This window comes from Leucopleurus acutus, assembly GCF_964270905.1.
Source record: "Leucopleurus acutus genome assembly, chromosome: 8".
Taxonomy (NCBI): domain Eukaryota; kingdom Metazoa; phylum Chordata; class Mammalia; order Artiodactyla; family Delphinidae; genus Leucopleurus; species Leucopleurus acutus.
In genome coordinates this window covers 61,249,681-61,272,225 of record NC_139151.1, presented here as the reverse complement: position 1 = coordinate 61,272,225, position 22,545 = coordinate 61,249,681, and the positions used below count along the sequence as shown (strand labels likewise).

At 56.7% G+C, this 22,545-nt stretch overlaps 2 protein-coding genes across 3 annotated transcripts; one reads left to right on the top strand and one right to left on the bottom strand.

The window, feature by feature from the left end:
- Positions 1 to 658: 658 nt before the first annotated feature.
- On the top strand, positions 659 to 16,270 carry APBB1 (amyloid beta precursor protein binding family B member 1; the record flags this gene model as incomplete). 2 transcript variants are annotated; one of them, XM_082844127.1, is made up of 13 exons in its annotated part: positions 659 to 1,373; positions 7,174 to 7,349; positions 7,445 to 7,501; positions 7,585 to 7,670; positions 7,785 to 7,848; positions 8,286 to 8,435; positions 8,811 to 8,938; positions 9,340 to 9,454; positions 9,603 to 9,687; positions 9,962 to 10,045; positions 15,334 to 15,449; positions 15,593 to 15,769; positions 15,862 to 16,270. In XM_082844127.1, 13 exons carry the CDS (start codon positions 659 to 661, stop codon positions 16,027 to 16,029), a joined length of 2,121 nt encoding a protein of 706 aa, XP_082700253.1. In that variant the 3' UTR covers positions 16,030 to 16,270. The 2 variants fall into 2 exon arrangements, with proteins under 2 accessions (XP_082700253.1, XP_082700252.1); XM_082844126.1 differs by having other exon boundaries at positions 7,171 to 7,349.
- A 303-nt stretch (positions 16,271 to 16,573) lies between these two features.
- On the bottom strand, positions 16,574 to 21,027 carry SMPD1 (sphingomyelin phosphodiesterase 1). Its single transcript, XM_082844631.1, has 6 exons — positions 20,634 to 21,027; positions 18,937 to 19,709; positions 18,243 to 18,414; positions 17,859 to 17,935; positions 17,510 to 17,655; positions 16,574 to 17,322 (listed from the first exon to the last, which is right to left on the bottom strand). Exons 1-6 carry the CDS (start codon positions 20,931 to 20,933, stop codon positions 16,913 to 16,915), a joined length of 1,878 nt encoding a protein of 625 aa, XP_082700757.1. The 5' UTR covers positions 20,934 to 21,027; the 3' UTR covers positions 16,574 to 16,912.
- Positions 21,028 to 22,545: the final 1,518 nt, after the last annotated feature.

Genomic DNA, 22,545 nt, shown 5'->3' with positions numbered 1-22,545 from the left:
GAAGGCCCTTCCTTTATGACCTGCCTTCCTAGGACCTTGCCCTTGAGGGCTTGGTCTGTGCTCATTCTCTCTTGTCCTCATGGTCTCTAGGATGGGGTGGGCTCGGGGGCTGACTGGACCCAGCGATTTATGACGATAGGAACAGAGCGTGGGGAGCTCACAGTGGTGGGGCTGTGCATAGCGGTGTGGCAGGAGGAAGGGGGCAGGCAGTGTCCAGTGTCCAGAACACACGAGCCAGTCCCTCACCATCTGTGCCCCTGGCACAGCAAGCCCCAGTTGGATGAGCTGGGGGTGGGGACGCACAGAGAGCCATTGTGTGGAGTCTCTGCAGTTGGGAGTGAGGGCAAAGCAGGGGCTGGCTGTGCTATCCCAGCAAGCTCAGCGCTGGGGATTTGGGGATGGGGTGGACTGTGGGCCTGGGCCTGGTCAGGGGGGGTGGGGTTTGAGCCGGTGGTGGTAGTAATGGCGGACAGAAGTTGAGCCCAGTTATTCTCCTGGGAAAATAGCTCAGCGGACACAGTGGTGTGTGCTGGCCTGCTGAGCGCAGGGAGATGAGGAGGTGCAGGGCACAGGCCTGGGACAGAAGCAGGGGTGCTGCTATCCTGACCTGGAGGCTCAACGTGGTCTCCCCTCCCCGCCTGCAGGATCTGCCAAGGCCATGTCTGTTCCATCATCCCTGAGCCAGTCGGCCATTAATGCCAACAGCCACGGAGGCCCCGCGCTGAGCCTGCCCCTGCCCCTGCACGCTGCCCACAACCAGCTGCTCAACGCCAAGCTGCAGGCCACGGCCGTGGGACCCAAGGACCTGCGCAGCGCCATGGGGGAGGGGGGGGGACCCGAGCCGGGCCCCGCCAATGCCAAGTGGCTAAAGGAGGGCCAGAACCAGCTCCGGCGGGCCGCCACAGCCCACCGTGACCAGAATCGCAACGTGACCTTGACCCTGGCTGAGGAAGCCAGCCAGGAGCCCGAGATGGCACCCTTGGGCCCCAAAGGCCTGATGCACCTGTACTCTGAGCTGGAGCTCTCCGCCCATAATGCGGCCAACAGAGGGCTCCGAGGACCCGGCCTGATCATCGGCACCCGAGAGCAGGGCCCAGAGGAGGGAGAGGAGAAGGCAGCAGGGGAGGCCGAGGAGGATGACGAGGACGAGGAGGAAGACGAGGACGACCTGTCTTCTCCCCCAGGGCTGCCGGCACCCCTGGGGAGTGCGGAGGTGCCCCCTGGGCCCCAGGCCCTCGCAGACGGCCCCCGAGAGCATAGCAAGAGTGCCAGCCTTCTGTTTGGCATGCGGAACAGCGCAGCCAGTGACGAGGACTCGAGCTGGGCCACCTTATCCCAGGGCAGCCCCTCCTATGGCTCCCCGGAGGACACAGGTACCTTGTGGAGCTTGCTGTGGGGAATATGAGAGGGCGAGAGGGCGGGGGGGGGGGGTCCCTCCATACAGAGGGCCAGCCTGGGCGTGAGTCACAGAGCCTGTATCCTCAGTCCTCAGCAGGCCACACCCAGGTTTTCCTGAAGGACATGGCCCCTACGTTCAGAGAGTGCTTGAACAAGCACTAGACCCATCCATCCCACACTCCCGGTGGATGGTGGCCTAGGTCTGTGTATGAGGCACTTACCAGGTACTGGCACTGTGTCGTATGGAATCCTATTTTTTTATGCCCATACTACAGGTGACAAAATAGAGGCCTGGAGAGGTTTAGTCCTTTCCCAGGGTCACACACAGTCTGAGATCACAGTAGAACTGAGATCTAAACCAAGTCCAAGTGCAGACCCGAGCTCTTGGCCCTACGCTGTCACTGATGCCTACAGCACGATGAGCCCAGGTGCACTCCGGGCTGTTATTTAGAGGCAGCTCCTCCCCACCGAGGTCTATTTGGAAAAGAATGGGGTATTGTGTGCAGAGCACCACACTGGATGTTGCAAGAGTACTGTTTAGTCAGGAATAAGATATTGACTAAAAGTTAGGAAGCAAAGGAAGAATAAACATATGCTTTGTTGGGGTGGGGGGGATAGATATTAGGACTCCCAGGATTGACCATTAAATGTGTCCCATTTCAATAAGTTGAGTCTCTGCATTTGCTAGTGTCACATAGAGATGCAGACAGCTGAGGAGCAAGGGGCAGAGATAATGGGCTGCAGCCACAAGCCTGGGCTGGATGTTAGTGTCAGGAAAGACTCCTCCCACACCAGGCAGCAGGCACCTTACCCAGACCCCAAACTGGGGGACCTTTGCAGGGAGCATGCAGTTCAGATGAGCCAAGGGCAGCATGTCATCCCCTTTCAAAGAACTTACTATGGACATTTTCAGACATATACAAAAATAATAGAATAACGAGCCTGATTTACCCATGACCCAGTTTCAACAATTAGCAACACGTGGCTAACCTTTCTACATCTATACCCGCACCTACTCCTGGGCCCCAGCCTAAGTTATTTTGAAGCAAATACGTCCGTAAATGTTTACTCATGCTTTTTATTTTGTCTGCACCGTGCGGCATGCAAGATCTTAGTTCCCCAACCAGTGATCGAACCCATGCCCCCTGCAGTGGAAGCTCGGAGTCTTAACCACTGGACCACCAGGGAAGTCCCCACTCATTCATGCCTTTCTGAAAGATAAAACTCTTTTGAAAAAAAATCCACAATATCAATATCATGCCTACGGAAATTTAGCAATAATTCCTTAATATCATCGAATATCCAGTCAATGTTTACATTTCCCAGTTGTCTGATAAACGTTCTCCCCACTCTTTAAAAAGTTTTGATTCATTGCATCAATATCCAAATAGGAACAGACCTTTTTTTTTTTTTTTTTTTTTTTTTGCGGTATGCGGGCCCCTCACTGTTGTGGCCCCTCCCGTTGCGGAGCACAGGCTCCGGACGCGCAGGCTCAGCGGCCATGGCTCATGGGCCCAGCCGCTCCGCGGCATGTGGGATCTTCCCACCCAGACCGGGGCACAAACCTGCGCCCCCTGCATCGGCAGGCGGATTCTCAACCGCTGCGCCACCAGGGAAGCCCAGGAACAGACCTTTTGATAGTCAATATGTCAAGATTTCTTTTGATCTATACATTATTCCTCCATCTCTCTATTTTTGCTCGGTGTTTTGTTGTTGTTGTTTTAATTGAAGCCACTGTGTTGTTTGCCCTGGGCTTTCCGTGGTCTGGATTTGCAGACCCTCCCTGTGTGGTGTTGAGCATGTTCCTCTTTCCCTGGATTTCCTGTAAATTGACAGTGAATTCTAGAGCCTTGATCAGATTCAGATTTGAGGGGTTCTTTGTGTTTTGTTTTTGTAAGAACACTTCACAGGTGGTATTGAGTAATTCTACCAAAGACAAAGTCTGATTGCCTGTCTTTAGGGGGATGTTAGCGGCAGTCAGTGGTCCTCGCCTGGGTCCCTTTTGCAGGGAACAGCTACTACTCCACTCCAGCTGGTTTTTATAGGGTTAGGTGGGGGGAAATGTAGTCTCAATGGAGCCAGTTCATGTAACTTTTCAAGGGAAACTGAAAACTAGATATTGATGTGAAACATCCCAATTTCTAAATGTTAGCAACCAAGTCTGTTTTTTAAAAAAGCACCATGCAGGCCAAACAAAATCTATCTGAGGTTTACATCAGACTGCAGGTTGCTTATTTGCATCCTCTGCCTTAGGGGATGTGAATCTGGGGCCAAATAATGGAGAGCCTGGCTGCTCTGGGGCCCCTGAATGGTCACTGTAGTGGCTGCTCCTATGAGCTTTCTGGGAGTGGGAGGACAGAACTGCTGAAGAGCTGGGAAGGGTATGCTGGGTGTGGGCAGTGACCTCAGCAAGCGAGCTGGGGTGGCGAGAGGATGGGCAAGGATCAAGTTCTGCGGGACGCTGTGTTAATTGAGGGTAGCAGAAGGGGCTGCGCCACTGCCTCTTTTGTAACTGTGTTGCTATGACCAGGAAGGCCACAGAGGAGGTCTGGGCTCCTGTAGGAATGTGGTAGAATTGAGCAAACATTATTTTCTCCTTCCCACCCTAGGATCTCCACCAAGTTGTGGATTGCATGCATACGTATATGAATGAATGAATGATGACCAAATGATGAATGTTGAATGAATGAACTTTCCTACCTGTGTTGGGTTCATACTGGGAACCCACTGCGTTGGGTTCATACTCGTTGCTAGGCCTTGTCCTAAATGCTAAGAATACATACTGCGGGGGTCAGATGTTCCTGCCCTCAATGGCACTCACAGTCTAGGGTGGAGACAGAAGTAAACAGGTTGTTTGGGCCCTGGGGTGGGGGAGGTGCAGGAGGGACATCACGCACCCTGCCTGTGTGCATGGTCGGGGAGAGGGGGTGGGTCAGTTTTGAGAAGCGACCTTTACATTGATGCTGGAAGGAGGAGAGGCTGGTGCCAGGTCAAGATTGAGGGGAGGGAGGCTGGGCTCAGGGAGGATAAGGGGCGTGTCCCAGGCAGGGAGAGAGAGACCAGAGGTATGGAGGGTGGTCAGAGGTAAGGCTGAGAGGCAGGCGATTAGGGGCTCATAACAGCAAACAAACCTTGTAGAGGAATTTGGGTTCTATCCTGAGGGCAAGGAGAAAACAATTAGAGGATTCAACTGGAGAGAAGGTTAGCATTTTGGAACAATCATTTGGGATGTAGCCTGCAGCTCAGACTGGAGGAGACTAAACAGGAAGAGGGAGACCCTTCGTGAGGCTGCTGCATTGACCCAGGTAGAAGATGCTAGTCTGGACTACGGGCGTGCGTGGGGGTGGGGAAAGGAGGGCGTTCCTGACTCCTGAGCAAATGACTACATCTGGCTTAGCCTGGGAGGCATGCGTGGGTGAATGAATGATACAGAACCTCTGAGTGCGTGAAGGAGCGCCGGAATGGATTGGTGCAGGAGTGAAAGTGTACATTCCTGAATAAATGCGTGCTTGTGGAAGCAAAGGCCGGGGTGGGGCTGTGCTTGGAGGGAGACGTGCCAAGCTCCAGAAGGGCCTCCCAGATGGTCAAGGGGGGAGAGCGGCCCCTCCAGGACAGATCGGAAGGATGAAGCTCTTTGAAGCAGGAAGGTGCAGGCTGACAGGGATGGCAGATGGATTGGTGTGTGTGACTCAGTCAGAAGATGGTGAACTGGTCCGCAGATTCAAGGGGTCTGTGACCCTTCAGGAAGAAAGGTGTGGCTCTGCAGAGCACGGCTGCCCTGCGTGTGGGGTTCCTGGAAGGTTTGGTGGGAGAGCCCTGAAGACGATGGAGGGTCTCTGGGGAAAAGCGGGCATTCTAATTCCCTAGGGCCTGAGGGGAGGGGAGGGTGGGGGGGAAAGAGGCAGTAATGGGTACCTAGAGGCTGGATGGGCAAGAAGAGCCCCTCCTCTGTGGGCCCACCTCATTTGGAAGCTGAGGGCAGTGAGGCACCTCGCCCCAATGACTCTCACATCAGGTTTGCAGCCACCTTGGTGTAACCACGCCCACTCCCAGCCCTCCGTGCCTGTTTGCCCAGCAGCCTGGGTCTGGGGACTGCCTGTCCCTCAGTGCTGCCTCTTGGACCAGTCAGGATTCCTGGTTTCCCTGGTAACGGGAAGCACGTCAGCAGTCTGGGCGCTCCCAGCCGGTCCTGGTGCTGCGGTTGCCGAGGAGACGCTGCAGCCTAGCTGGGCCCTGGCAGGTGAGGGGGGTTGGTGCTGGGAAGCCCCAAGCCCAGCCTCAAGCTTGCTGGGGCCCAGCCCCTGAAGCCCACTCTCCGCTCGAACTGCTGGGCAGGTCTGGGCAGGGGAGGGATCCCTGGGAGCCTTGAAGCCACACCCTGTTTGTACTGAGAGCTCTAGGCTTTGCAGGGCCCCAGGTAGCTGGGGGATTCCTGAAGGGCTGAGCCTCCTGGTGTCCCTGAGACTGGGCTTGACTGTGGCACCGAGGTGACCGCTTTGGGGTGGGATGGAGATTCAGGACTGGGGGGAGGGGACGCAGGATTAGAAAGAAGAGATGTGAGCAGGGAAGGCTGGGGTCTCATGAGCCCTACCCCACAGCCCCACCCCAGTGGGGTCCCCTTACCTGGTGGTCCTGGCCCCTCCCTAGTGAGCTCCAGGCGGGGGAGGATCTTGCCTGGCAGGCGCTCTGCCCTGGTGAGAAGGGGGCGGGATGAGCTTTTCTCTGCAGCCCAGCACCAGGCTGTGAGCCCAGCTGGCTGGGCTGGAGGGGCTGTGAGGAGGGAGGGTGGAGGCAGGAGGGGCTGGGAACAAGCGCCATGTTCTCCCAGGACTTCTTCCTGGCCATCGTCCTGCAGGACAGTAGCCCAGGTGAGGGGCAGCACGGGCCCCGGGCGTGATGTGGGGCGGAGCTGGCAGGGAGCACAGAAGTGGTAGAGGCCTGAGCTGGGCTGCAGGGCTGGAGTGGCGTGGCTCTGCCGGGGGAGGAGGGGCTATGTCACAGGTGCGTGGTGTGTGTGCATGTGCATGGAATGTTCGCCTGCACTCGTGTGTGGCAAGGGTTAGGTTGTGGGTGTCTACGGTATCTGCACACATGTGGCAGAGGCTGACATATGTTGTGTGCCTGAATGTGTATTCAGTGTCTTTGTGGTACCCACACATGTTTTGGGGTCATTGTGGGTGTGGTCTCTGCACACACATGTGGCAGGGGCTGGACTGTATCGCTGTCTGTGCGCGCTCCTCTGTGTATGGTGGCCGCATCAGTGGATGGCTGGAGTTGGTGTGTGTGTGTCTGCCCCTGCACATGCGCGTGCACCCGTATGCAACACCTGCTGTCTGCGGGTATCTCCTGTGTGTGTACACCCTTGGGTTTGTGGTGGCTGCACAGGTATGTCGTAGGGCTTGTATATGTTGTATGTCTGTGTGCACCCGTGTGTGCAGGAGCCGCTAAGTGTGTGCACCTGGGATCCGGATATGTATGACAGGAGGTCATTTGGGGTCACTCAACCTCCTTCCCTTCTCTCTGCCTCCCTCCTTCCCTCTGTTTGGCCATGTTAGCCAGGAGCAGAGCCCAGGAGGAGACCTGAGTCACGTCTCACACTGGGGGCCCCCCATGCTGTGACTCCAGACTTCAAGCTCTAGGAGGAAGCAGGAACCTTGTGCTGGAGCCCTTCCCCTGCCCTTCCTCCACCATGGGGTCTTGGGAGGGGACTGGGCATAGCACCCATGATTTGCTTGTTGGGTGGGCAGACCCTCACCAAGAACCCCCACCTAGCAGATTCCTTTTGGAACCCGAACGCCTTCGAGACGGATTCCGACCTGCCAGCTGGATGGATGAGGGTCCAGGACACCTCAGGGACCTACTACTGGCACATCCCAACAGGGACCACTCAGTGGGAGCCCCCGGGCCAGGCCTCCCCATCACAGGGGAGCAGCCCTCGCGAGGAGTCCCAGGTGAGGCTCGCGGGCCTGATGGTTTTGACCGGGGGGGGAGGGTGGCGCTGCTGTTGCTAGATGAGCCACCCACCCCTGGCTCCCACCCCTCCTAGCTCACCTGGACCGGCTTCACGCATGGAGAAGGCTTCGAGGATGGAGAATTTTGGAAGGTGAGTGAGGGGACCTCCTTCACAATGGAGGAGCTGGAGAAGGGGCATCATTTTGGTCCTGATTCCTCTCTCCCCTTCCCAAGGATGAGCCCAGTGAGGAGGCCCCGATGGATTTGGGACTGAAGGACCCTGAGGAGGGGACGTTGCCTTTCCCAGCTCAGAGCCTCAGGTAAGTGGGAAGGCATGACACAGTGGGCTGACAGTGGGATGGGTCTGTCTGGAAGGGACCTTGGGACAGCTCCCCGTTTGGGGGCCTGTACCAAGTGTTACCACCTGCCTCCAGCCCAGAGCCGTTGCCCCAAGAGGAGGAGAAGCTGCCCCCACGGAATGCCAACCCAGGGATCAAGGTTTGTTCAAGACCAATGCCCGTTCCCACGTTGGGCCCCCCTGTGTACAGGAATGCCCCTTGGGTCATGTTCTGTGGGCCTCTGTGGTCTCAGTACAGCTTGCCAGGTCCTGAGCTCTTGAAGTCTCAGCAGAGACCCCTGTGTCTGAGTGGGAGGCATTTCAGTTTTTAACTCAACCAGTCCCGTGGCCTGGCAGGGGGCCGTTCCAGGCTTGGCTCAGACGCTTCCTCGACTGGCAGGGGTCTCCTCTGAGACCAGCACCCCTCCTGCAACTATATCCTGTTTGTAGAGCCTCTTAGTCTTATACCCTCCCACCCACTGTGTTCTGAGTCAGGAACTCCTCTGGTCTCAGCAAACCTCCTTGCGTCCTGGGCTGGGGGCTCTTCCGATTTTAGCTCAGAGCCTCTATCTCCCGCCCCCTGTTTTGTGTCTGGCAGTGTTTCGCCGTGCGCTCCCTTGGCTGGGTGGAGATGACGGAGGAGGAGCTGGCCCCTGGCCGCAGCAGTGTGGCAGTCAACAATTGCATCCGTCAGCTCTCCTACCACAAAAACAATCTGCACGACCCCATGTCTGGGGGCTGGGGGGAGGTGAGGGCCTGAGCTGGCAGGGGGGCCGGGCAACGGAGAAGTGAAGGGAACTGTGAGAGCTGGGAGAGCCCAGCTGCCGCCCCAAGGGCTGGGGAGGGAGGTGCACACCCGCCAGGTGACAGCCTGTGAGATGGACGTGTGACTCCACGTTGGGACCTTGGGAGACGGTTGTTTAACGGCGATGGGGATGATAAAAGGAGTCTCGTTAGAGGTGACAGGTGGGATCTTTACTAGAGGGAGGCTGCAGGGTGGCTGGTCCGACACCAAAGCAAGGGCCCTCGAGCTGGGGCTCACCCTCCCTCAAGCTGGAAGTGGCAAAGCTCAGCCACCTTCCCAGTTGGGGCACCGCTGAGCGTCCGCTTCCTGGGCCTGCAGGGAAAGGATCTGCTGCTACAGCTGGAGGATGAGACGCTAAAGCTGGTGGAGCCGCACAGTCAGGCCCTGCTGCACGCCCAGCCCATCGTCAGCATTCGCGTGTGGGGCGTCGGGCGGGACAGCGGAAGGTGGGAGCAGGGCCAGGGGTCCTGGGGGGGCGGGCAGTCAGAGTGGGGCCCTCCTCCCTAACTCTGCTCTTTGCCTCTCTTGTGCTGCCGGACCCAGAGAGAGGTACTATGCCTAATTTGCCTTGACCGTTCCTCTTCCCACACCTGGACCAGACGCCATGAAGCACCCAAGTTCCCCTATTCTGCCCTGCCCCTTCCTGCCCGCTGTGCTCGCCCGTCCTCCTCGACCTCGGCATGCTTGCCTGTCTATCCTCCGGCCAGGAGGCAGCGCCCGCAGCACCCCATCCTGAGGGCAGAAGCCCTGGAGGAGCTGCGATGGATGGGGAGGGCGTGGGTGGGGTGGAATGAGGCTCGGCACTGGAGGGCACTGGGAGACGCTGAGGTGCCCCTCCCCCCAACAGGGACTTTGCCTACGTGGCTCGCGATAAGCTGACCCAGATGCTCAAGTGCCACGTGTTTCGCTGTGAGGCACCTGCCAAGAACATCGCCACCAGCCTGCATGAGATCTGCTCTAAGGCACGGCCCCCTCCGCACCCTGGGCTAGCTGCCACCTTTGCTCTACAAGGATGTGGGTGGGGTCACTGAGGCGGGGTGGGGGGCTCCAGGGCTGTGAAGCCTAACACACCCTCCCTCGCTCTTCCCCTCCCCCTTTCCCCTTCCGCAGATCATGGCCGAACGGCGCAACGCCCGCTGCTTGGTAAATGGACTCTCTCTGGACCACTCTAAACTTGTGGATGTCCCTTTCCAAGGTCAGTGTCACAACCCTGCCAGGTCTGCCTCAGCTTTGTGGGCAAGGGTGGGGTGACCCAAGAAGAGGCATGAGCTACTGGACAGAGTGATAGAAAAATGGAGGCTCAATTCTTTGGGTCAAATAAGTGGAGGGACTTTGGTTAAAGGGAGGCAGGGGGAGGGGGTGGAGGTAGGGCCTTGGCCGGGTGAGTGTCCAGCTTATACCCTGGTGGTGGGGACTGGCAGTGAGCAAGGTCTGCCGCTATGATGGATCCTCTCCTTTCTTCCCCGCAGTGGAATTCCCAGCGCCTAAGAATGAGTTGGTACAAAAGTTCCAAGTCTATTACCTGGGGAACGTGCCTGTTGCTAAGCCTGTTGGTATGTGTGTCCGTTTTCACGCAGGGACCACCTCCTTGATCCCCAAACTCTGCTCCCACCCTCTGCCTCCCAGTGCCCCTTCTACCAGACCTTCCTCATGCTGATGTCTCCCTGCCCTTCAACATGCATCCCACCTCCTGTACTTCTGTCCCAGCTGCACTCCGTACCCTGCCTTCACTCACTGTGAACCAGTGAACCGGGCATGTAGGGAGACCCACTCCTGAATCCCACAGAAAAGCTTCGGTTAGGCTGGGAGGCGGGTCTTCGATGACTGGAAACGCTGGAGCAGCCAGGGGCTGGGTTGGGTGTGGGCTGTGAGCATCTAGAGAGGAAGCAGTGAGCATGTTTGTCAACGTGCTTTATTGCTTGTAAAGTACTCCCTTATATGTCACTTAATTCTTAGGATCCTGTGAGGGTGGGATTATGATGATACCCATCTTATAGATAAACCGAGGCTAGAGACTGTTAGGTCCACTCATGTTTCTAGTGCTTTTATGGTACCTGTTATTCACTTGTTCATTCACTTAGCAAATACCTATGAAGCCTACCATGTACCAGGTCCTGGGAGAACAATGGCCACAGCCCTGCTTTCATGGCGGTTACAGGAGATTACAGTAGAAAAAAAGAGGAATAAATCAAATAATCACATAAATAAATGTCAAATTACAATTTGAGTCATTCGCTGAAAGAAAGTAGCAAGATGCTATGAAACTGTGTAACAGAGGAGCCTCATTTAGGCTAGGGAGTCCAAAAAGACTTGAGAAAGTGACATTTGAACGGAGATTTAAAAAATGAGTAGGATCTAATGTGGCCAGGTGGCATGGAGGCAGGAGTAAAGTGGGAAAGGTCGCTCCAGGCAGAGTGGACGGTGTGAGGACCCATCACGGGAGGCACCTTGGTACTTCAAAGGCATTGAGAGAAGGCCAGCCGCGCCAGATGCGGCTGGGATCTCGGCGGCAGTCAGGCCCTGCGGGACCTTGTAGGCCACGTCAGTGATTTGTTCTTCGTCCTAGGAGCGGCAGGGAGTTATAAGAGGATTTCTCTGGAGCGCGCTAGGCGTAATCATTTGAGTTTTGTGCCACTCACCTTGGCTATACCAGTGGAGAAGGCTGCTCAGCAGGGGGAGGGGGACGTGGGGAACCCAGGAGGACCTTGCAGTAGTTGTGGCCAGTAATGAGAACATCTTGGACTGTGCTGGGGCTGAAGAGGAGTGTGTGGATTCAAGAGACGGTTAGACAGTTAAAGTCAGCAGAGGCCTTGGTGATTGGTTGGATGTGGCGTGAGGGGCAGAGGCACTAAGGCTGACCCCTGGCTTTCGGAGCTAACCGGATAGTGGTGCAATTCTCTAAAGGTAGGAAGCACTGGAAGAGGCCAGTTTGGGTTTGGAGGTTTGAGTTCAGTTTTCAGGCATCCCGAGTCTGATGTGCCTTCAGGAAGGTGAGTGGCAAACTCACATTGGCATCTGGATTCACGGAGGAGGGGTCTGGGCTGGAGATACAAGTGTGGGCACCACTGGGTTTGAGAGGTAATCAAAGCCACGAGTGTGAAGAAGATCGAGCCCGGAAAGTGGGCAGCCACTGCGAGAAGGCAAACGAGCCTGGGCCTGGCGGTGAGCCCCTCCAACATTTAATGGACAGTGGAGGAGTGAGGTCAGAGGGGAAAAAAAGAGACGGCTTGAAGAAATGCTTGGGTGTCGTGTCAAAAGACACTTAGGAAGAGCTCGACAGTGTTGGGTGAATGGATAAACAAACACACAGATGAAAGAATGCCTCAGATGACATAGCCCAGGAGATGGCAGACCAAGGACTCTAACCCTGGTCATCTTCATTTCTCTGCTCTTCCTCTCAGACCATCCTGACTAGTGACCAGCACCTTCCATTCAGTGAGGGAACCTTCTTAGAGAGGGTGGGGATTTAGCTGGGGCTTGAAGGAAGGCCTGGATTAGCAGAGAGGAGTGGATTGGATTCCGTGGCACTGCCACCGCAGTCGAGAAGGTCCTGCTGGGGGAGCAGGAAGGAGGTGTGGCTGAGCCCTTCACCTTTGTGCTAGTTTCCTCCTCTCCCTCACCCCCAACTTCATGCCTCTTGCAGTTACTACCCTGCTCCCCTGTCCCCCTGCCACTCACATAAGTTCTCACCACGTTAAAGCAACAGTCTGTAGCCCTCGCCGGCCCCTCTGCCGTCCGTCAGCTCAGTGGGTCTGCGCTATGGAAGCCACAGCTTTCACACAGTAGTCCCTAAACTCACTTCATGCTTTATTTTTGTTTTTTTTTATAAATTTATTTATTTTTAAAAATTTATTTTTGGCTGCATTGGGTCTTCGTTGCTGCGCGCGGGCTTTCTCTAGCTGCGGAGAGCGGGGTCTCCTCTTCGTTGTGGAGCACGGGCTCTAGGCACGCGGGCTTCAGTAGTTGGGGTGCGTGGGCTCAGTGGTTGTGGCTCGCAGGCTGTAGAGCGCAGGCTCAGTAGTTGTGGCGCACGGGCTTAGTTGCTCTGCGGCATGTGGGATCTTCCCAGACCAGGGATTGAACTGTGTCCCCTGCATGGGCGGGCGGATTCTTAACCACTGCGCCACTGGGGAAGTCCCACTTCATGCTTTATTTGTGCTCCCTTTTTAACCTCCATGAGTTTAACATTGGTCCCTCCTGAAGCTGCGATATTCACTCATTAATCATTCGTTCATCAACAAATGACTATTGAGTGCCTGATTTGTGCCAGGCACTACTCTAGGTTCTTGGTGTTAATGAGCAAAACTGACCAAGATTCCTGCCTTCAAGTAGCTGCCATTCTATTCAGGATAGATAAAATAAGTAAATTATATAGTATGTTAGAAGGCTACAACTGAGATGGAGAAAAAGTAAGGACATTGGGCTTCCCTGGTGGCACGGTGGTTGAGAGTCTGCCTGCCGATGCAGGGGATACGGGTTCGTGCCCCGGTCCGGGAAGATCCCACATGCCGCGGAGCGGCTGGGCCCGTGAGCCATGGCCGCTGAGCCTGTGCGTCCGGAGCCTGTGCTCCGCAACGGGAGAGGCCACAGCAGTGAGAGGCCCGCGTACCGCAAAAAAAAACCAAAACCAAAACAACAAAAAAATAAGGATATAAGGGGGATTGGGAGCTTGGGGCTGGGTCAGGGTGTAGGTTTCAGTCCTGAGCTGTTACCAAATAGACTTTTCCGGGCCACCTAGTTCCACTGCTTTCCCCGCCTGCATGCTGCTGCTCCCCATCCTGGGGCCAGGTGCCACCTCCGCAGCTCCATCTGCTTATTAAGCAGTTTGATGTATGGTCTACACTCATGATCTTTGAGCTTTTCCATTGACTGGCATCAATGTCATTCACACCTGAGCCCTCTGCAGGCTGTCCTGGCCCACCCACTCCTGCCTGTGTTGTCACCCTCCTGTGGCTCCTGGGTTGCTTGGTTATACCGGTTTGGGTGCATTTGCCCATGTTGCCTCACGGGTGACTTGCTCAAGCATCTGGAATTCCTTCAGTAGATAATCCCTGTGCTAGGACTGGGGACACAGACATGAATGAAACTTGGTTTCTGTCCTTGAGGTGGCCACAGCCCAGTGTGGAGAAAGGGTTCCCAGCAGTTACAAGATATGCTGAGAGTTGTCCCAGCAACACCCTCTCTGCCCTACAGCAGGGAAGGCCTCCCAGGTGGGCCCTGGGTGAACTCTGAGGCGTGAGAATTGGGAGTTTCGCAGACAGTCAAGAGGGGAAGGGCCCTCTAGACAGAGGCTTTCCCCTCAGTTACAGTCTATCCTTCAAGGGCATCCTCTTCTCTTACTTTGTATTCCCCATCTGCCTCGCCGGGCATTCACCAAGAGTAGATGTTAATAATGCTACATAAATCGTTTGAAGCTCACGGAGCAGTAAAATATGAAGCTTGACAGATCGGATGAGGCCAGTTTTTGGAGTCCCTCATGCTTAGGAGAGGAGCTTGGCTTTGATGCAGCCAGAGGTAAGGCTAGCAAGGCCAAGAGGGAGGACCCTTTGGGAGGCCAAAGGGTCCATGTGTTCTGCTCCTGGTGGGAGCCCAGAGGCACTGAAAGGGGCACGAGGGCCCAAGAGCAGACCACAGAGGTGTGTGCTTTTGCGTTGGCATCGTTCACCCTAAGTTCTTCACTGCGATGGTACCCAGATGCCACAGCCAGCTCACGAGCAGTGCAGGGAACAGAACCCCTGCCCCACCATGCCATTGTGCTCCTGCCTTGGTTCTCTGCTGAGTACAAGCAAAAGTGGGGCGCACGGGTGGAAATGTTTAGCAGCAGTTATAAGTAGAGGAGATATTGTTACAAGGGAAAGTTGATTGATCTAAAGGCCAGGAACCTTGCGTTCCTTGGCTTTTGAGCAAGTCATAGAAATTACTGAGTACAAGTAAGATTTTTTTTTTTTTTTTTTTGTGGTACGCGGGTCTCTCACTGCTGGGGCCTCTCCCGTTGCGGAGCACAGCCTCCGGACGTGCAGGCTCAGTGGCCACGGCTCATGGGCCCAGCCGCTCCACGGCATGTGGGATCTTCCCGGACCGGGGCACGAACCCGTGTCCCCTGCATCGGCAGGCGGACTCTCAACCACTGCGCCACCAGGGAAGCCCACAACTAAGATTTTGACAGCACTCTCGTTCCGAAACTAGGACTATAGGCAAGGGGCAGGGGAAAGGCCTGGTTAAGAACCCAGGCCCTGGAATCAGAATGCTTACCTTCAGATCCCCATTTCTTAGTGTGACCTAAGGTTTGTTACCTTATTTCTATCAGCTTCAGTTTCCTTATCTATAAAATGGAGATAAAGGGATCTTTTGTGAGATTGTAGATGACATAGTGCACTGTAATGACTTAGCACTGGTATGACACAAGAGTAAACATTCCTCAAATGGAAATCTTTAAAACAAAAATGAAGGTTGGGTCTTGAGGACTGGATAGGACTGGCCTATAGGGGCTGATTTGCAAGGGATTGTGGTGTGAAGCGCTGGAATGTCTGAATGTGGAGAGCAGGGTATGGAGAGGACAGCTTTGGGGGGTCAGTCTGCTTAGGAGGCTGGAGAAGGAGAGTCAGTGAAGCAAACCAAGCTTAGGATTCAAGGTGGAAGAGGCTAGAAAAGTGCCAGTCACTGAAGCCAAGCAGGAGAGTACCAAGGAAGGGATACAGCAGCAGCCGGGGCTGTAGGCTAGTGAAGTGGGGATGGAGCAAAGGCCCTGGGCTGGACTGGGCAGAGCTGGAAAGTCTAGCGTACAGCGGGGGTATCCTCTCTCCACCTCTGGCAGTGCCATGTTCATATCCTTACCTTTCAGGGGTAGATGTGATAAATGGGGCCCTGGAATCAGTCCTGTCCTCCAGTAGCCGTGAGCAGTGGACCCCAAGTCACGTCAGCGTGGCCCCTGCCACCCTCACCATCTTGCACCAGCAGGTAAAGACCTGGGTGGAGAAGGTATGGAGGGGCCTTGCCAGGGAGGGGAGACCGGTAATGAGGGGAAGGGCCGTCAGTAAGATGGACGCACCCAGTATAAGAGGGCCGGGCTATTCCTTTCCAACTGGCTCCCCTCCCCGCAGACGGAGGCAGTGCTGGGGGAGTGCCGAGTGCGCTTCCTGTCCTTCCTGGCCGTGGGCAGAGATGTCCACACGTTTGCATTCATCATGGCTGCCGGCCCAGCCTCCTTCTGCTGCCACATGTTCTGGTGCGAGCCCAATGCTGCCAGCCTCTCAGAGGCCGTGCAGGCTGCGTGCATGGTAAGCGGGTAGGGTGGTGGAGCGGTGGCCCCCGGCCCACACGGGGCAGGCTGGAGCGTGACCACCACCCCCCCGCCCCCGCCTCTCTGCAGCTCCGCTACCAGAAGTGTCTGGATGCCCGCTCCCAGGCCTCCACCTCCTGCCTCCCGGCACCCCCAGCTGAGTCTGTTGCGCGGCGTGTAGGGTGGACCGTCCGCAGGGGCGTTCAGTCGCTGTGGGGCTCCCTTAAGCCCAAACGGCTGGGGGCGCACACGCCCTGAAGCCCTCTGCTCCCTCCACCTGCTTGCATTGGGCCCCAGGGAACTCAAGGGCACGGGGCAGGGAGGGGCCCTACAGGTTATTCTTAGACTTCAGGGCCCCCCCGAGCTGCCCCTCCCCGGTAGCTGGGGTTCCCTGCCTAGGGGCTGGGAGGGAGAGCTAATCCTGCAAGGAAGGACAGTACTGGGTGGAGGAGAAGAGGAGCAAGAAGCAAGGCCAGCCCCAGGCTCTCCACCGCCACGTTTCCACTGGAGCGGGAGGAACTGGTCTAGGCCAGGCCCCATCTTCGCAGGGCCCTGCAGGGGCAGAGGAGCGGACCGGTCCCGGCATGGGTCCCCTCCCCTTTGCTCCATGGCACCTCTGCTGTACTGATACCACTAATAAAGTCTGCCCTGCTGAGCTGTGTGCCTTCCTGTGCCTGTACCACACCATCACTCCTGGTACCCTGATCCCTCAGTTAGGCTCGTTTCCAGGGCCCCCTTGACCTTCCTGCCTCAAAACAAGAAACTGGGACAGTCACAGCAGGGTCTGGAGTCCAAGTCTCTTGTTTTTATTTTAACAGCCTGGCAACCAGGCAGCAGCAGCAGTACAGGGTTCCTGGCTGGCCAGCACAGGCCTGGGGTGACAGCTTCTGTCTGGTCTTCCCAGGGCAGTGCAAACTTAGACCTCTGCTCCACGGCCATGAAAAGATAGCAGCCTCAGAGCAGCCAGCCCCGCTCCCATATCTTGCTAAACCAGATCCAGGAAAGGAAGTCTTGTTTCCGAGGTGTGCTTGGGCCCAGGGATAAGCTCTTCCACCAGACATTCTTCTCACCACAGTGGCCTTCTGGGGTTTTCGCTCCTTTTCTAAGACAAGCACTTTCCCACCTCTGGGCCCTAGGGGTATTAGCATAATGGTGGCCTTGGCCACAGGCTCTGGCCAGGAGGGAGGTTTGCGTCCGGCATCAGGTGGCGACACAGGGCAGGGCTGTCTGACCGGGCGGAGAGCTGGGCGCACAGAGTGGCGAGGCGGCAGGGTGTGCCACAGGGCTCTGAGGGCGGGTGGCCCTTATGGTAGAGAAACCAGAAGGTCTGGAAAAGCTGCGTGTCACTCCGCATGCGGTACACCAGGTCGTGCCAGGCGGCGGGCAGCACATTGGGCAGCCCATAGGTTTCCCGAGCCCTGTAGAGGAGCTGCCAGTGTGGTGTCGCTCCGGGCTCGTTCGCCTGCGTCAGGTTCAGGATGTAGGTCTCGTGGTCCAGGACCAGGTGAGAGCTCCCGGAGTAGTTGCCATCTATTTGGTAGACACGGTACCCTGCAAGGAGGGAGGGCTGACCAGAGAGGGAAAGGACAAAGGCAACTCCAGTGGGGAGGCAGAGCTTGCCCCTGGGCGGCCTTGGGTCCAACCCTCCTTCCTCTACCCCAACAACTTCCTCCCTCTCATCAGCTTCCTCTATCCCGAGACCTCCTTTATCCCAACAATTTGCTTTCACCTCACTCACCAGGATTGAGGCTGATGTAGGTGGTGGCACTGGGCGCCAGGAAGGCGACCGATAGCGGCCGGCTTAGGGTCTCCTCATCGTAGAAGATCTCAAACTCATCCACGTGGGTGTGGCCAAAGAACTGACCGGCCAAGGTGTTCTCATACCTGGCCAGAAGACACTCATCATATTCAGAAGTTTCAAGCAAGGGGGAAGGGGAGACCTGGGGAGGACTGGATGCTTTCTCTCTCCATCCTTTTCAAGGAAGTAGCGTCCCCACCCCAGTGGGGCAGCAGGGATGGTGAGACGCTTGAGGGAGTTTCTGACCTTTAGACTTCACCCGCTCGCCCCCAACACACCTCCCTCCTACCTCTCCACAATTCGGTAATAATTCCAGCTCCAGCTCTTCAGGCAGTGCCCTGGGGGAATGTGGCCAATTATATGCACCTGTGGGGAGAGTTAAGGAAGGTTATGAGGGCAAGAGGGGTCCAGGAAGCCCTGGCCAGGCTAGTTGGTACTCATCTTTCCTACAGTGGCTGGCACTCCTGGCCAGAGAGAGGGGGAGCAAATGAAAGGACTTTCTAAGGGTGACCGTGAGCTGAAACCCCAAGGAACGCTGCTGGGAGTGCCCGAAAATCGAGCTTCTCTGCTCACAGGTGCTCCAGATCCAGAGAGAAGTCTCCGTGTGGAGGGCCTGCTATTCCTCCCACCCTACCGGCACCTGCCCCACTGGGTTCCCACCACTCTTGCTCACTTTGTCTCCTCGGTCCTCAGCGGCCTGAAGCTCCCCCACCAGCCACTGGAGCTGTCCAGCAGGATCTGTGGAGTTGATCAAGAGCCAGAAGTTCTCACGGGAACAAAAATTCATATTGAGAGAGATGAGGCGGAGGCCGGGGCGTGGGGAAAGTGCATAGAACCCCCCAATTCTGAAACAAAGTGAACACGGGTCAGCATGCATTCATAACCCTAGCCCTGCATGCCCAGTCCTGTGCCGGGAATCTGGGTGAGGGCAGAGGCACCTAGGACATCATCCCTACTCTGAAGCCCACGTTCTAGCACTGATTATGGGGCCCGTGTGATTGAAGCAAGTGGCTCCGAGGACTAAAGGCTCTAGGAGACAGAAAAGTGAGCGAGAAGAGGCAAAGGCCATCCAGAGGGAAGAGGACCTAGGCCTGGGGAAGTTGGGAAAAGCTGGGCGGTTAGAGAGGGGAAGGCATTTTAGAGAAGACCGGACTACCACGGAGGAGGTGCGCTGCTAGCCCTTCACCCTGTGAAGGAGGGTGGCTGGAGATAAGGGTGGAAATGGAAAGTGGGGTCCGATTTGGAGGGCCAGCGAAGAGAGCTGAGGACTCAGCCTAGAGTAGTCACACATAATGCTAGGTTCCCTGCTCCCTTCACTTTCATCCATCTTTCTCCTCCCTTCCTGGGTTTCCGTGGGCCTCAAATACCTGAGGGTGCGAAGGGCTTCAGCAGGCAGCCAGGGCTCCCAGGCCTTGGCCATCGCCTCGTAGAGCCAGTGCGAAGACTGGTTGCCCTCTATGAAGGGGGGAGGGAAGCCATTGACGGGTGTGGTCTCGTGGTTGCCCACAGCAGGGTACACGGGCACCGGCCCCAAGAACTTCTTCACGAGGTCTGTGACGGTGGTCAGGGCCCGCAGCTGGTCCTGACGAGACTGCTGCCAGATATTGTGGGCAGGGATATCGCCCGTCCAGTACACCATATCAAAAGGGCCGGCGGGGCCCAGGCCACTCAACAGGCTCTCCAGGGTCCGCAGGGGCAGGTCACACTTGCTGTACTCGCCCCAGTATCCAGCACCTGGCCGGGAGGCAGGCGGCGGGCCAGAATCCTGGCGGCAGCACAGGGGGTTCTCACAGTTGGGGTCTGTGCCCTCCAGGTAGCTTTGATCCCAGTGCAGGTCAGTGAGGAAGAGGATGCGGCTGACAGGGGAGCCTGGGGCCGGGGGCTCGGGCGGCTGGGGCGATGGCTTTGGCACGGCCGGCAAAGAGACGTTCCAAGATGAGAAGATGTCCCAGTGTCCGCAGGAGGAGCCCAGGAGCAGACCACAGGCCTCAGACGGGCGCAGCACCGAGCGCGTCCACACGTCCACCATGTCGTCCTGAAAGAGCTGGACGGCTGACTGGCACACCGCCGGAGGTGCTATTTTCAGCAGCGTGCATATCTTGATGGCCATGGAGCCCACCTGGGCCACGCTGGCCTCGTTCTGTGGCGGGAAGAACCAGTGGCGAGAAGTCAGAAACAGAGCACAGGGACCAGGCCAACACCTGGATACGACCCGTGGGCCTCCACATCCACACCGGGGCTAGAATGGACTCAGTACCACGTGGTGAAGAGATGTCGGTTCACCCCTGCCTCTCATAGACACTGCCCTGACTCGGGCGTCACCAGGCCGTCACTTCCTTTTCAACTCAGTGGCATTTCAAGCCTTTGCTTGTGCAGCTCGCTTTCTCGGGCACTGTCTGCTGAGTGCTGTGGAATTTGGGCTGGGCGGAATGACAGACTGACCAGGGTTTGGGGACACACACGAGGAGAGGGCCCTGATGCCCCAAGGAGGCCCACGAAGCACGGCCACCAACCAGCGCTCCTCACACCCCCATCAGGGTCAGTCAAGGCAGCCCAGCCCCAACGAGTCCCACACCTCTGGATACTCCTTAACTCAGGTCTCCTTTGAGTGAGCAGCTGGTCCCAGGCACCGGAGGTGCCAGGTGTAAGGCGGAGGGGATTCAGTCAGGCACGCCAGGGTGGGAGTCCAGCCCACCCCCCAGCAGCCGGCCCCTCCTACAAGTGACTTCAGCTCCGGGGCTTCTATTCATTTGTAAAGCGGAGATAACCACAGTCATGAAACCACCTTTCAGGCTAGATTTAGCCTGTGTAAAAGGGTTGGCACAGTGCCCAGCATGTAACTCGCACTCTTTCCTTACTTCAGAAGGTCACAGTGGAGGTAGTGATGGTGGTGGTGTGCAGCCGCGGGGGGCCCCAAAGGGGGGCAAATTCAGTAAAGGCTTGTGGAGGACAGCCTCTCCATCAGCGATGCTCTCGGGGACCCCGGAGCGCCGGCCTCAGCCCCAGCCGCCACCGCCAGCCCTCCCTTCCGGCCTGCACCTCCCGCAGCCCCTTGAGCGCTCACCTGCAGCCTGATGTCGATGGCGGTGAACAGTCCTTTGCAGGCGGAGCAGGTAAGGTTCCACCAGCTAAAGCCTTCCCGGAGCTGGAGCGCTAGGCGAATGAACTTGGCGGGATGGCCTTGGGCGGGAAGAGGGTGGGCCCCGGCAGGGGCCCAGAGAACCTGGGAGTCGGACAGGGCCAACGCCAGCGCCAAGCCCATCCACAGGAGCCTCAGGCTGGGGGCCCCCAAGGACCTGTCCAGTGTCTGCGCCCGGTCCGACCTGGGGCGGCCCTGGCCGGAAGACCCTCCTTGGCGGGGCATCGCCCGGCTTCCTAGACCAGGCAGGTTCGCGCACCCGGCCCCGGATGGCGTAGGCCCTGGTCGGCTCTCAGGATCCCTGGCGGTGCCAGGGACACCGATCAGTCCCCGCGGCAGTCGGCTGACTGCTCGGCGACAAGCCACAAAGCAGCTCCGCCCCTTCCTCTGCCTCGGTTCCGCCGCAGCTGATCGCGGTGGCTGGCAGCCTGGGCAAGGCTAGCGAGGCGGAGGTGCAGGCGGAGTGGGCCGGGCGCGCCTGGGACCCGCCCAGGATCCCGCCTGCGATTCCGCCCAGGCTCTGCCAGCTGTGCGAGGCCGCTGTAGCCGCCCAGCTCTTGCGGAAGCCGATCCTGTGTGGCTGGTGAGAGGCCCCTCCTCTCTGCAAACCTGCGCTCAAATTCCTGGAAGAGCTAAGTGCCTGGCCCACCGGGCTTTAAACTGGGGAAGTGGAGAGGGCGTGGGGGGTGTTGGTGGCCGGGAGCACCGCGGGGCGGGGATTCTCACACTGTTACCTCTCCGGCCCAGAGGGCTCCGACCCTCAATTTCTTATGTTCTACCGCTGCTATCCACACCCCTGAGTCGCCCTGACTGATCATCTTTTCGACTCAGACTTCTCCAGATGGAAGGGGCCCTGGGCTCATGCGGGGACACCCATACCTTCATTATATGGATGAGGAAACAGACTCAAAAATGGTGAAGTGGCCAAGAAGGGGTAATGACTATACAGACAGGAACATGGATTAGAACTTGGGTCTCCCACCTTCCTGTAACCATGATGGTGAAAGCTATCATTTACTGAGCTCCACAGGATGCCCCAGGCACTGAAACAGGTACTTTATAATGACTAATCCTCAGTTCTAACGACAACCCTAAGAAGTAAGTATAATACTATTATTACCTCCATTTCACAGATGGGGAAACTGAAGCATAGGAAAGTTAAGTGGCAGAATAGCAATTAAAACCTAAACTGTGTAACTCAGTGCTTCTCCAGGATCCACAGGTCTACCAAGTCCTGTCAGTTCTTGCCTTTGAGAATTTTTTTCAAGTGACTCCCCGCCCCTCCCACCCCGAATCATATCAGATAGAGTAATTATGGTATAATAGAAAATATATTTGGTCTTATCTCCAGATTCTGGCACTAAGCTCCTAAAACCTTTTGAATTTCCTGAGTGATAAGAGTGTCTTTTGTTATTTATACAAGCCCCTTTCAATCACACCTGAATTTATGCTAATAAGGTGAGTTAAGGTGGGACCCCTGAATAGCCTCAGGATGGGGCTGGTCACCAGAAAGAACTGATCAGAGAGTGAGATGTTTCAGTCTCCCCCCCAGTCTTCTGGTTGGGGAAGGGGGTTGGAGACTGAGCTCTATAAAAACTCTCTCAGAGCTTCTGGGTTGGTGAACATTATCAAGGTGTTGGGAGGGGGGTATACCTGCAGAGGGCATGGAAGTTCTGTGACATTCCCCCACGCGTGCCTTGCCCTATGCATCTCTTTCAGGCTATTCCTGAATTATACCCTTTGTATTAATCAGGACATGTAAGTAAGGTGTTTTCCTGAGTTCTGTGAGCTGTTCTAAGCAAATTTTCAAACCTGAGTAGAGGGTCATAGAACCCTA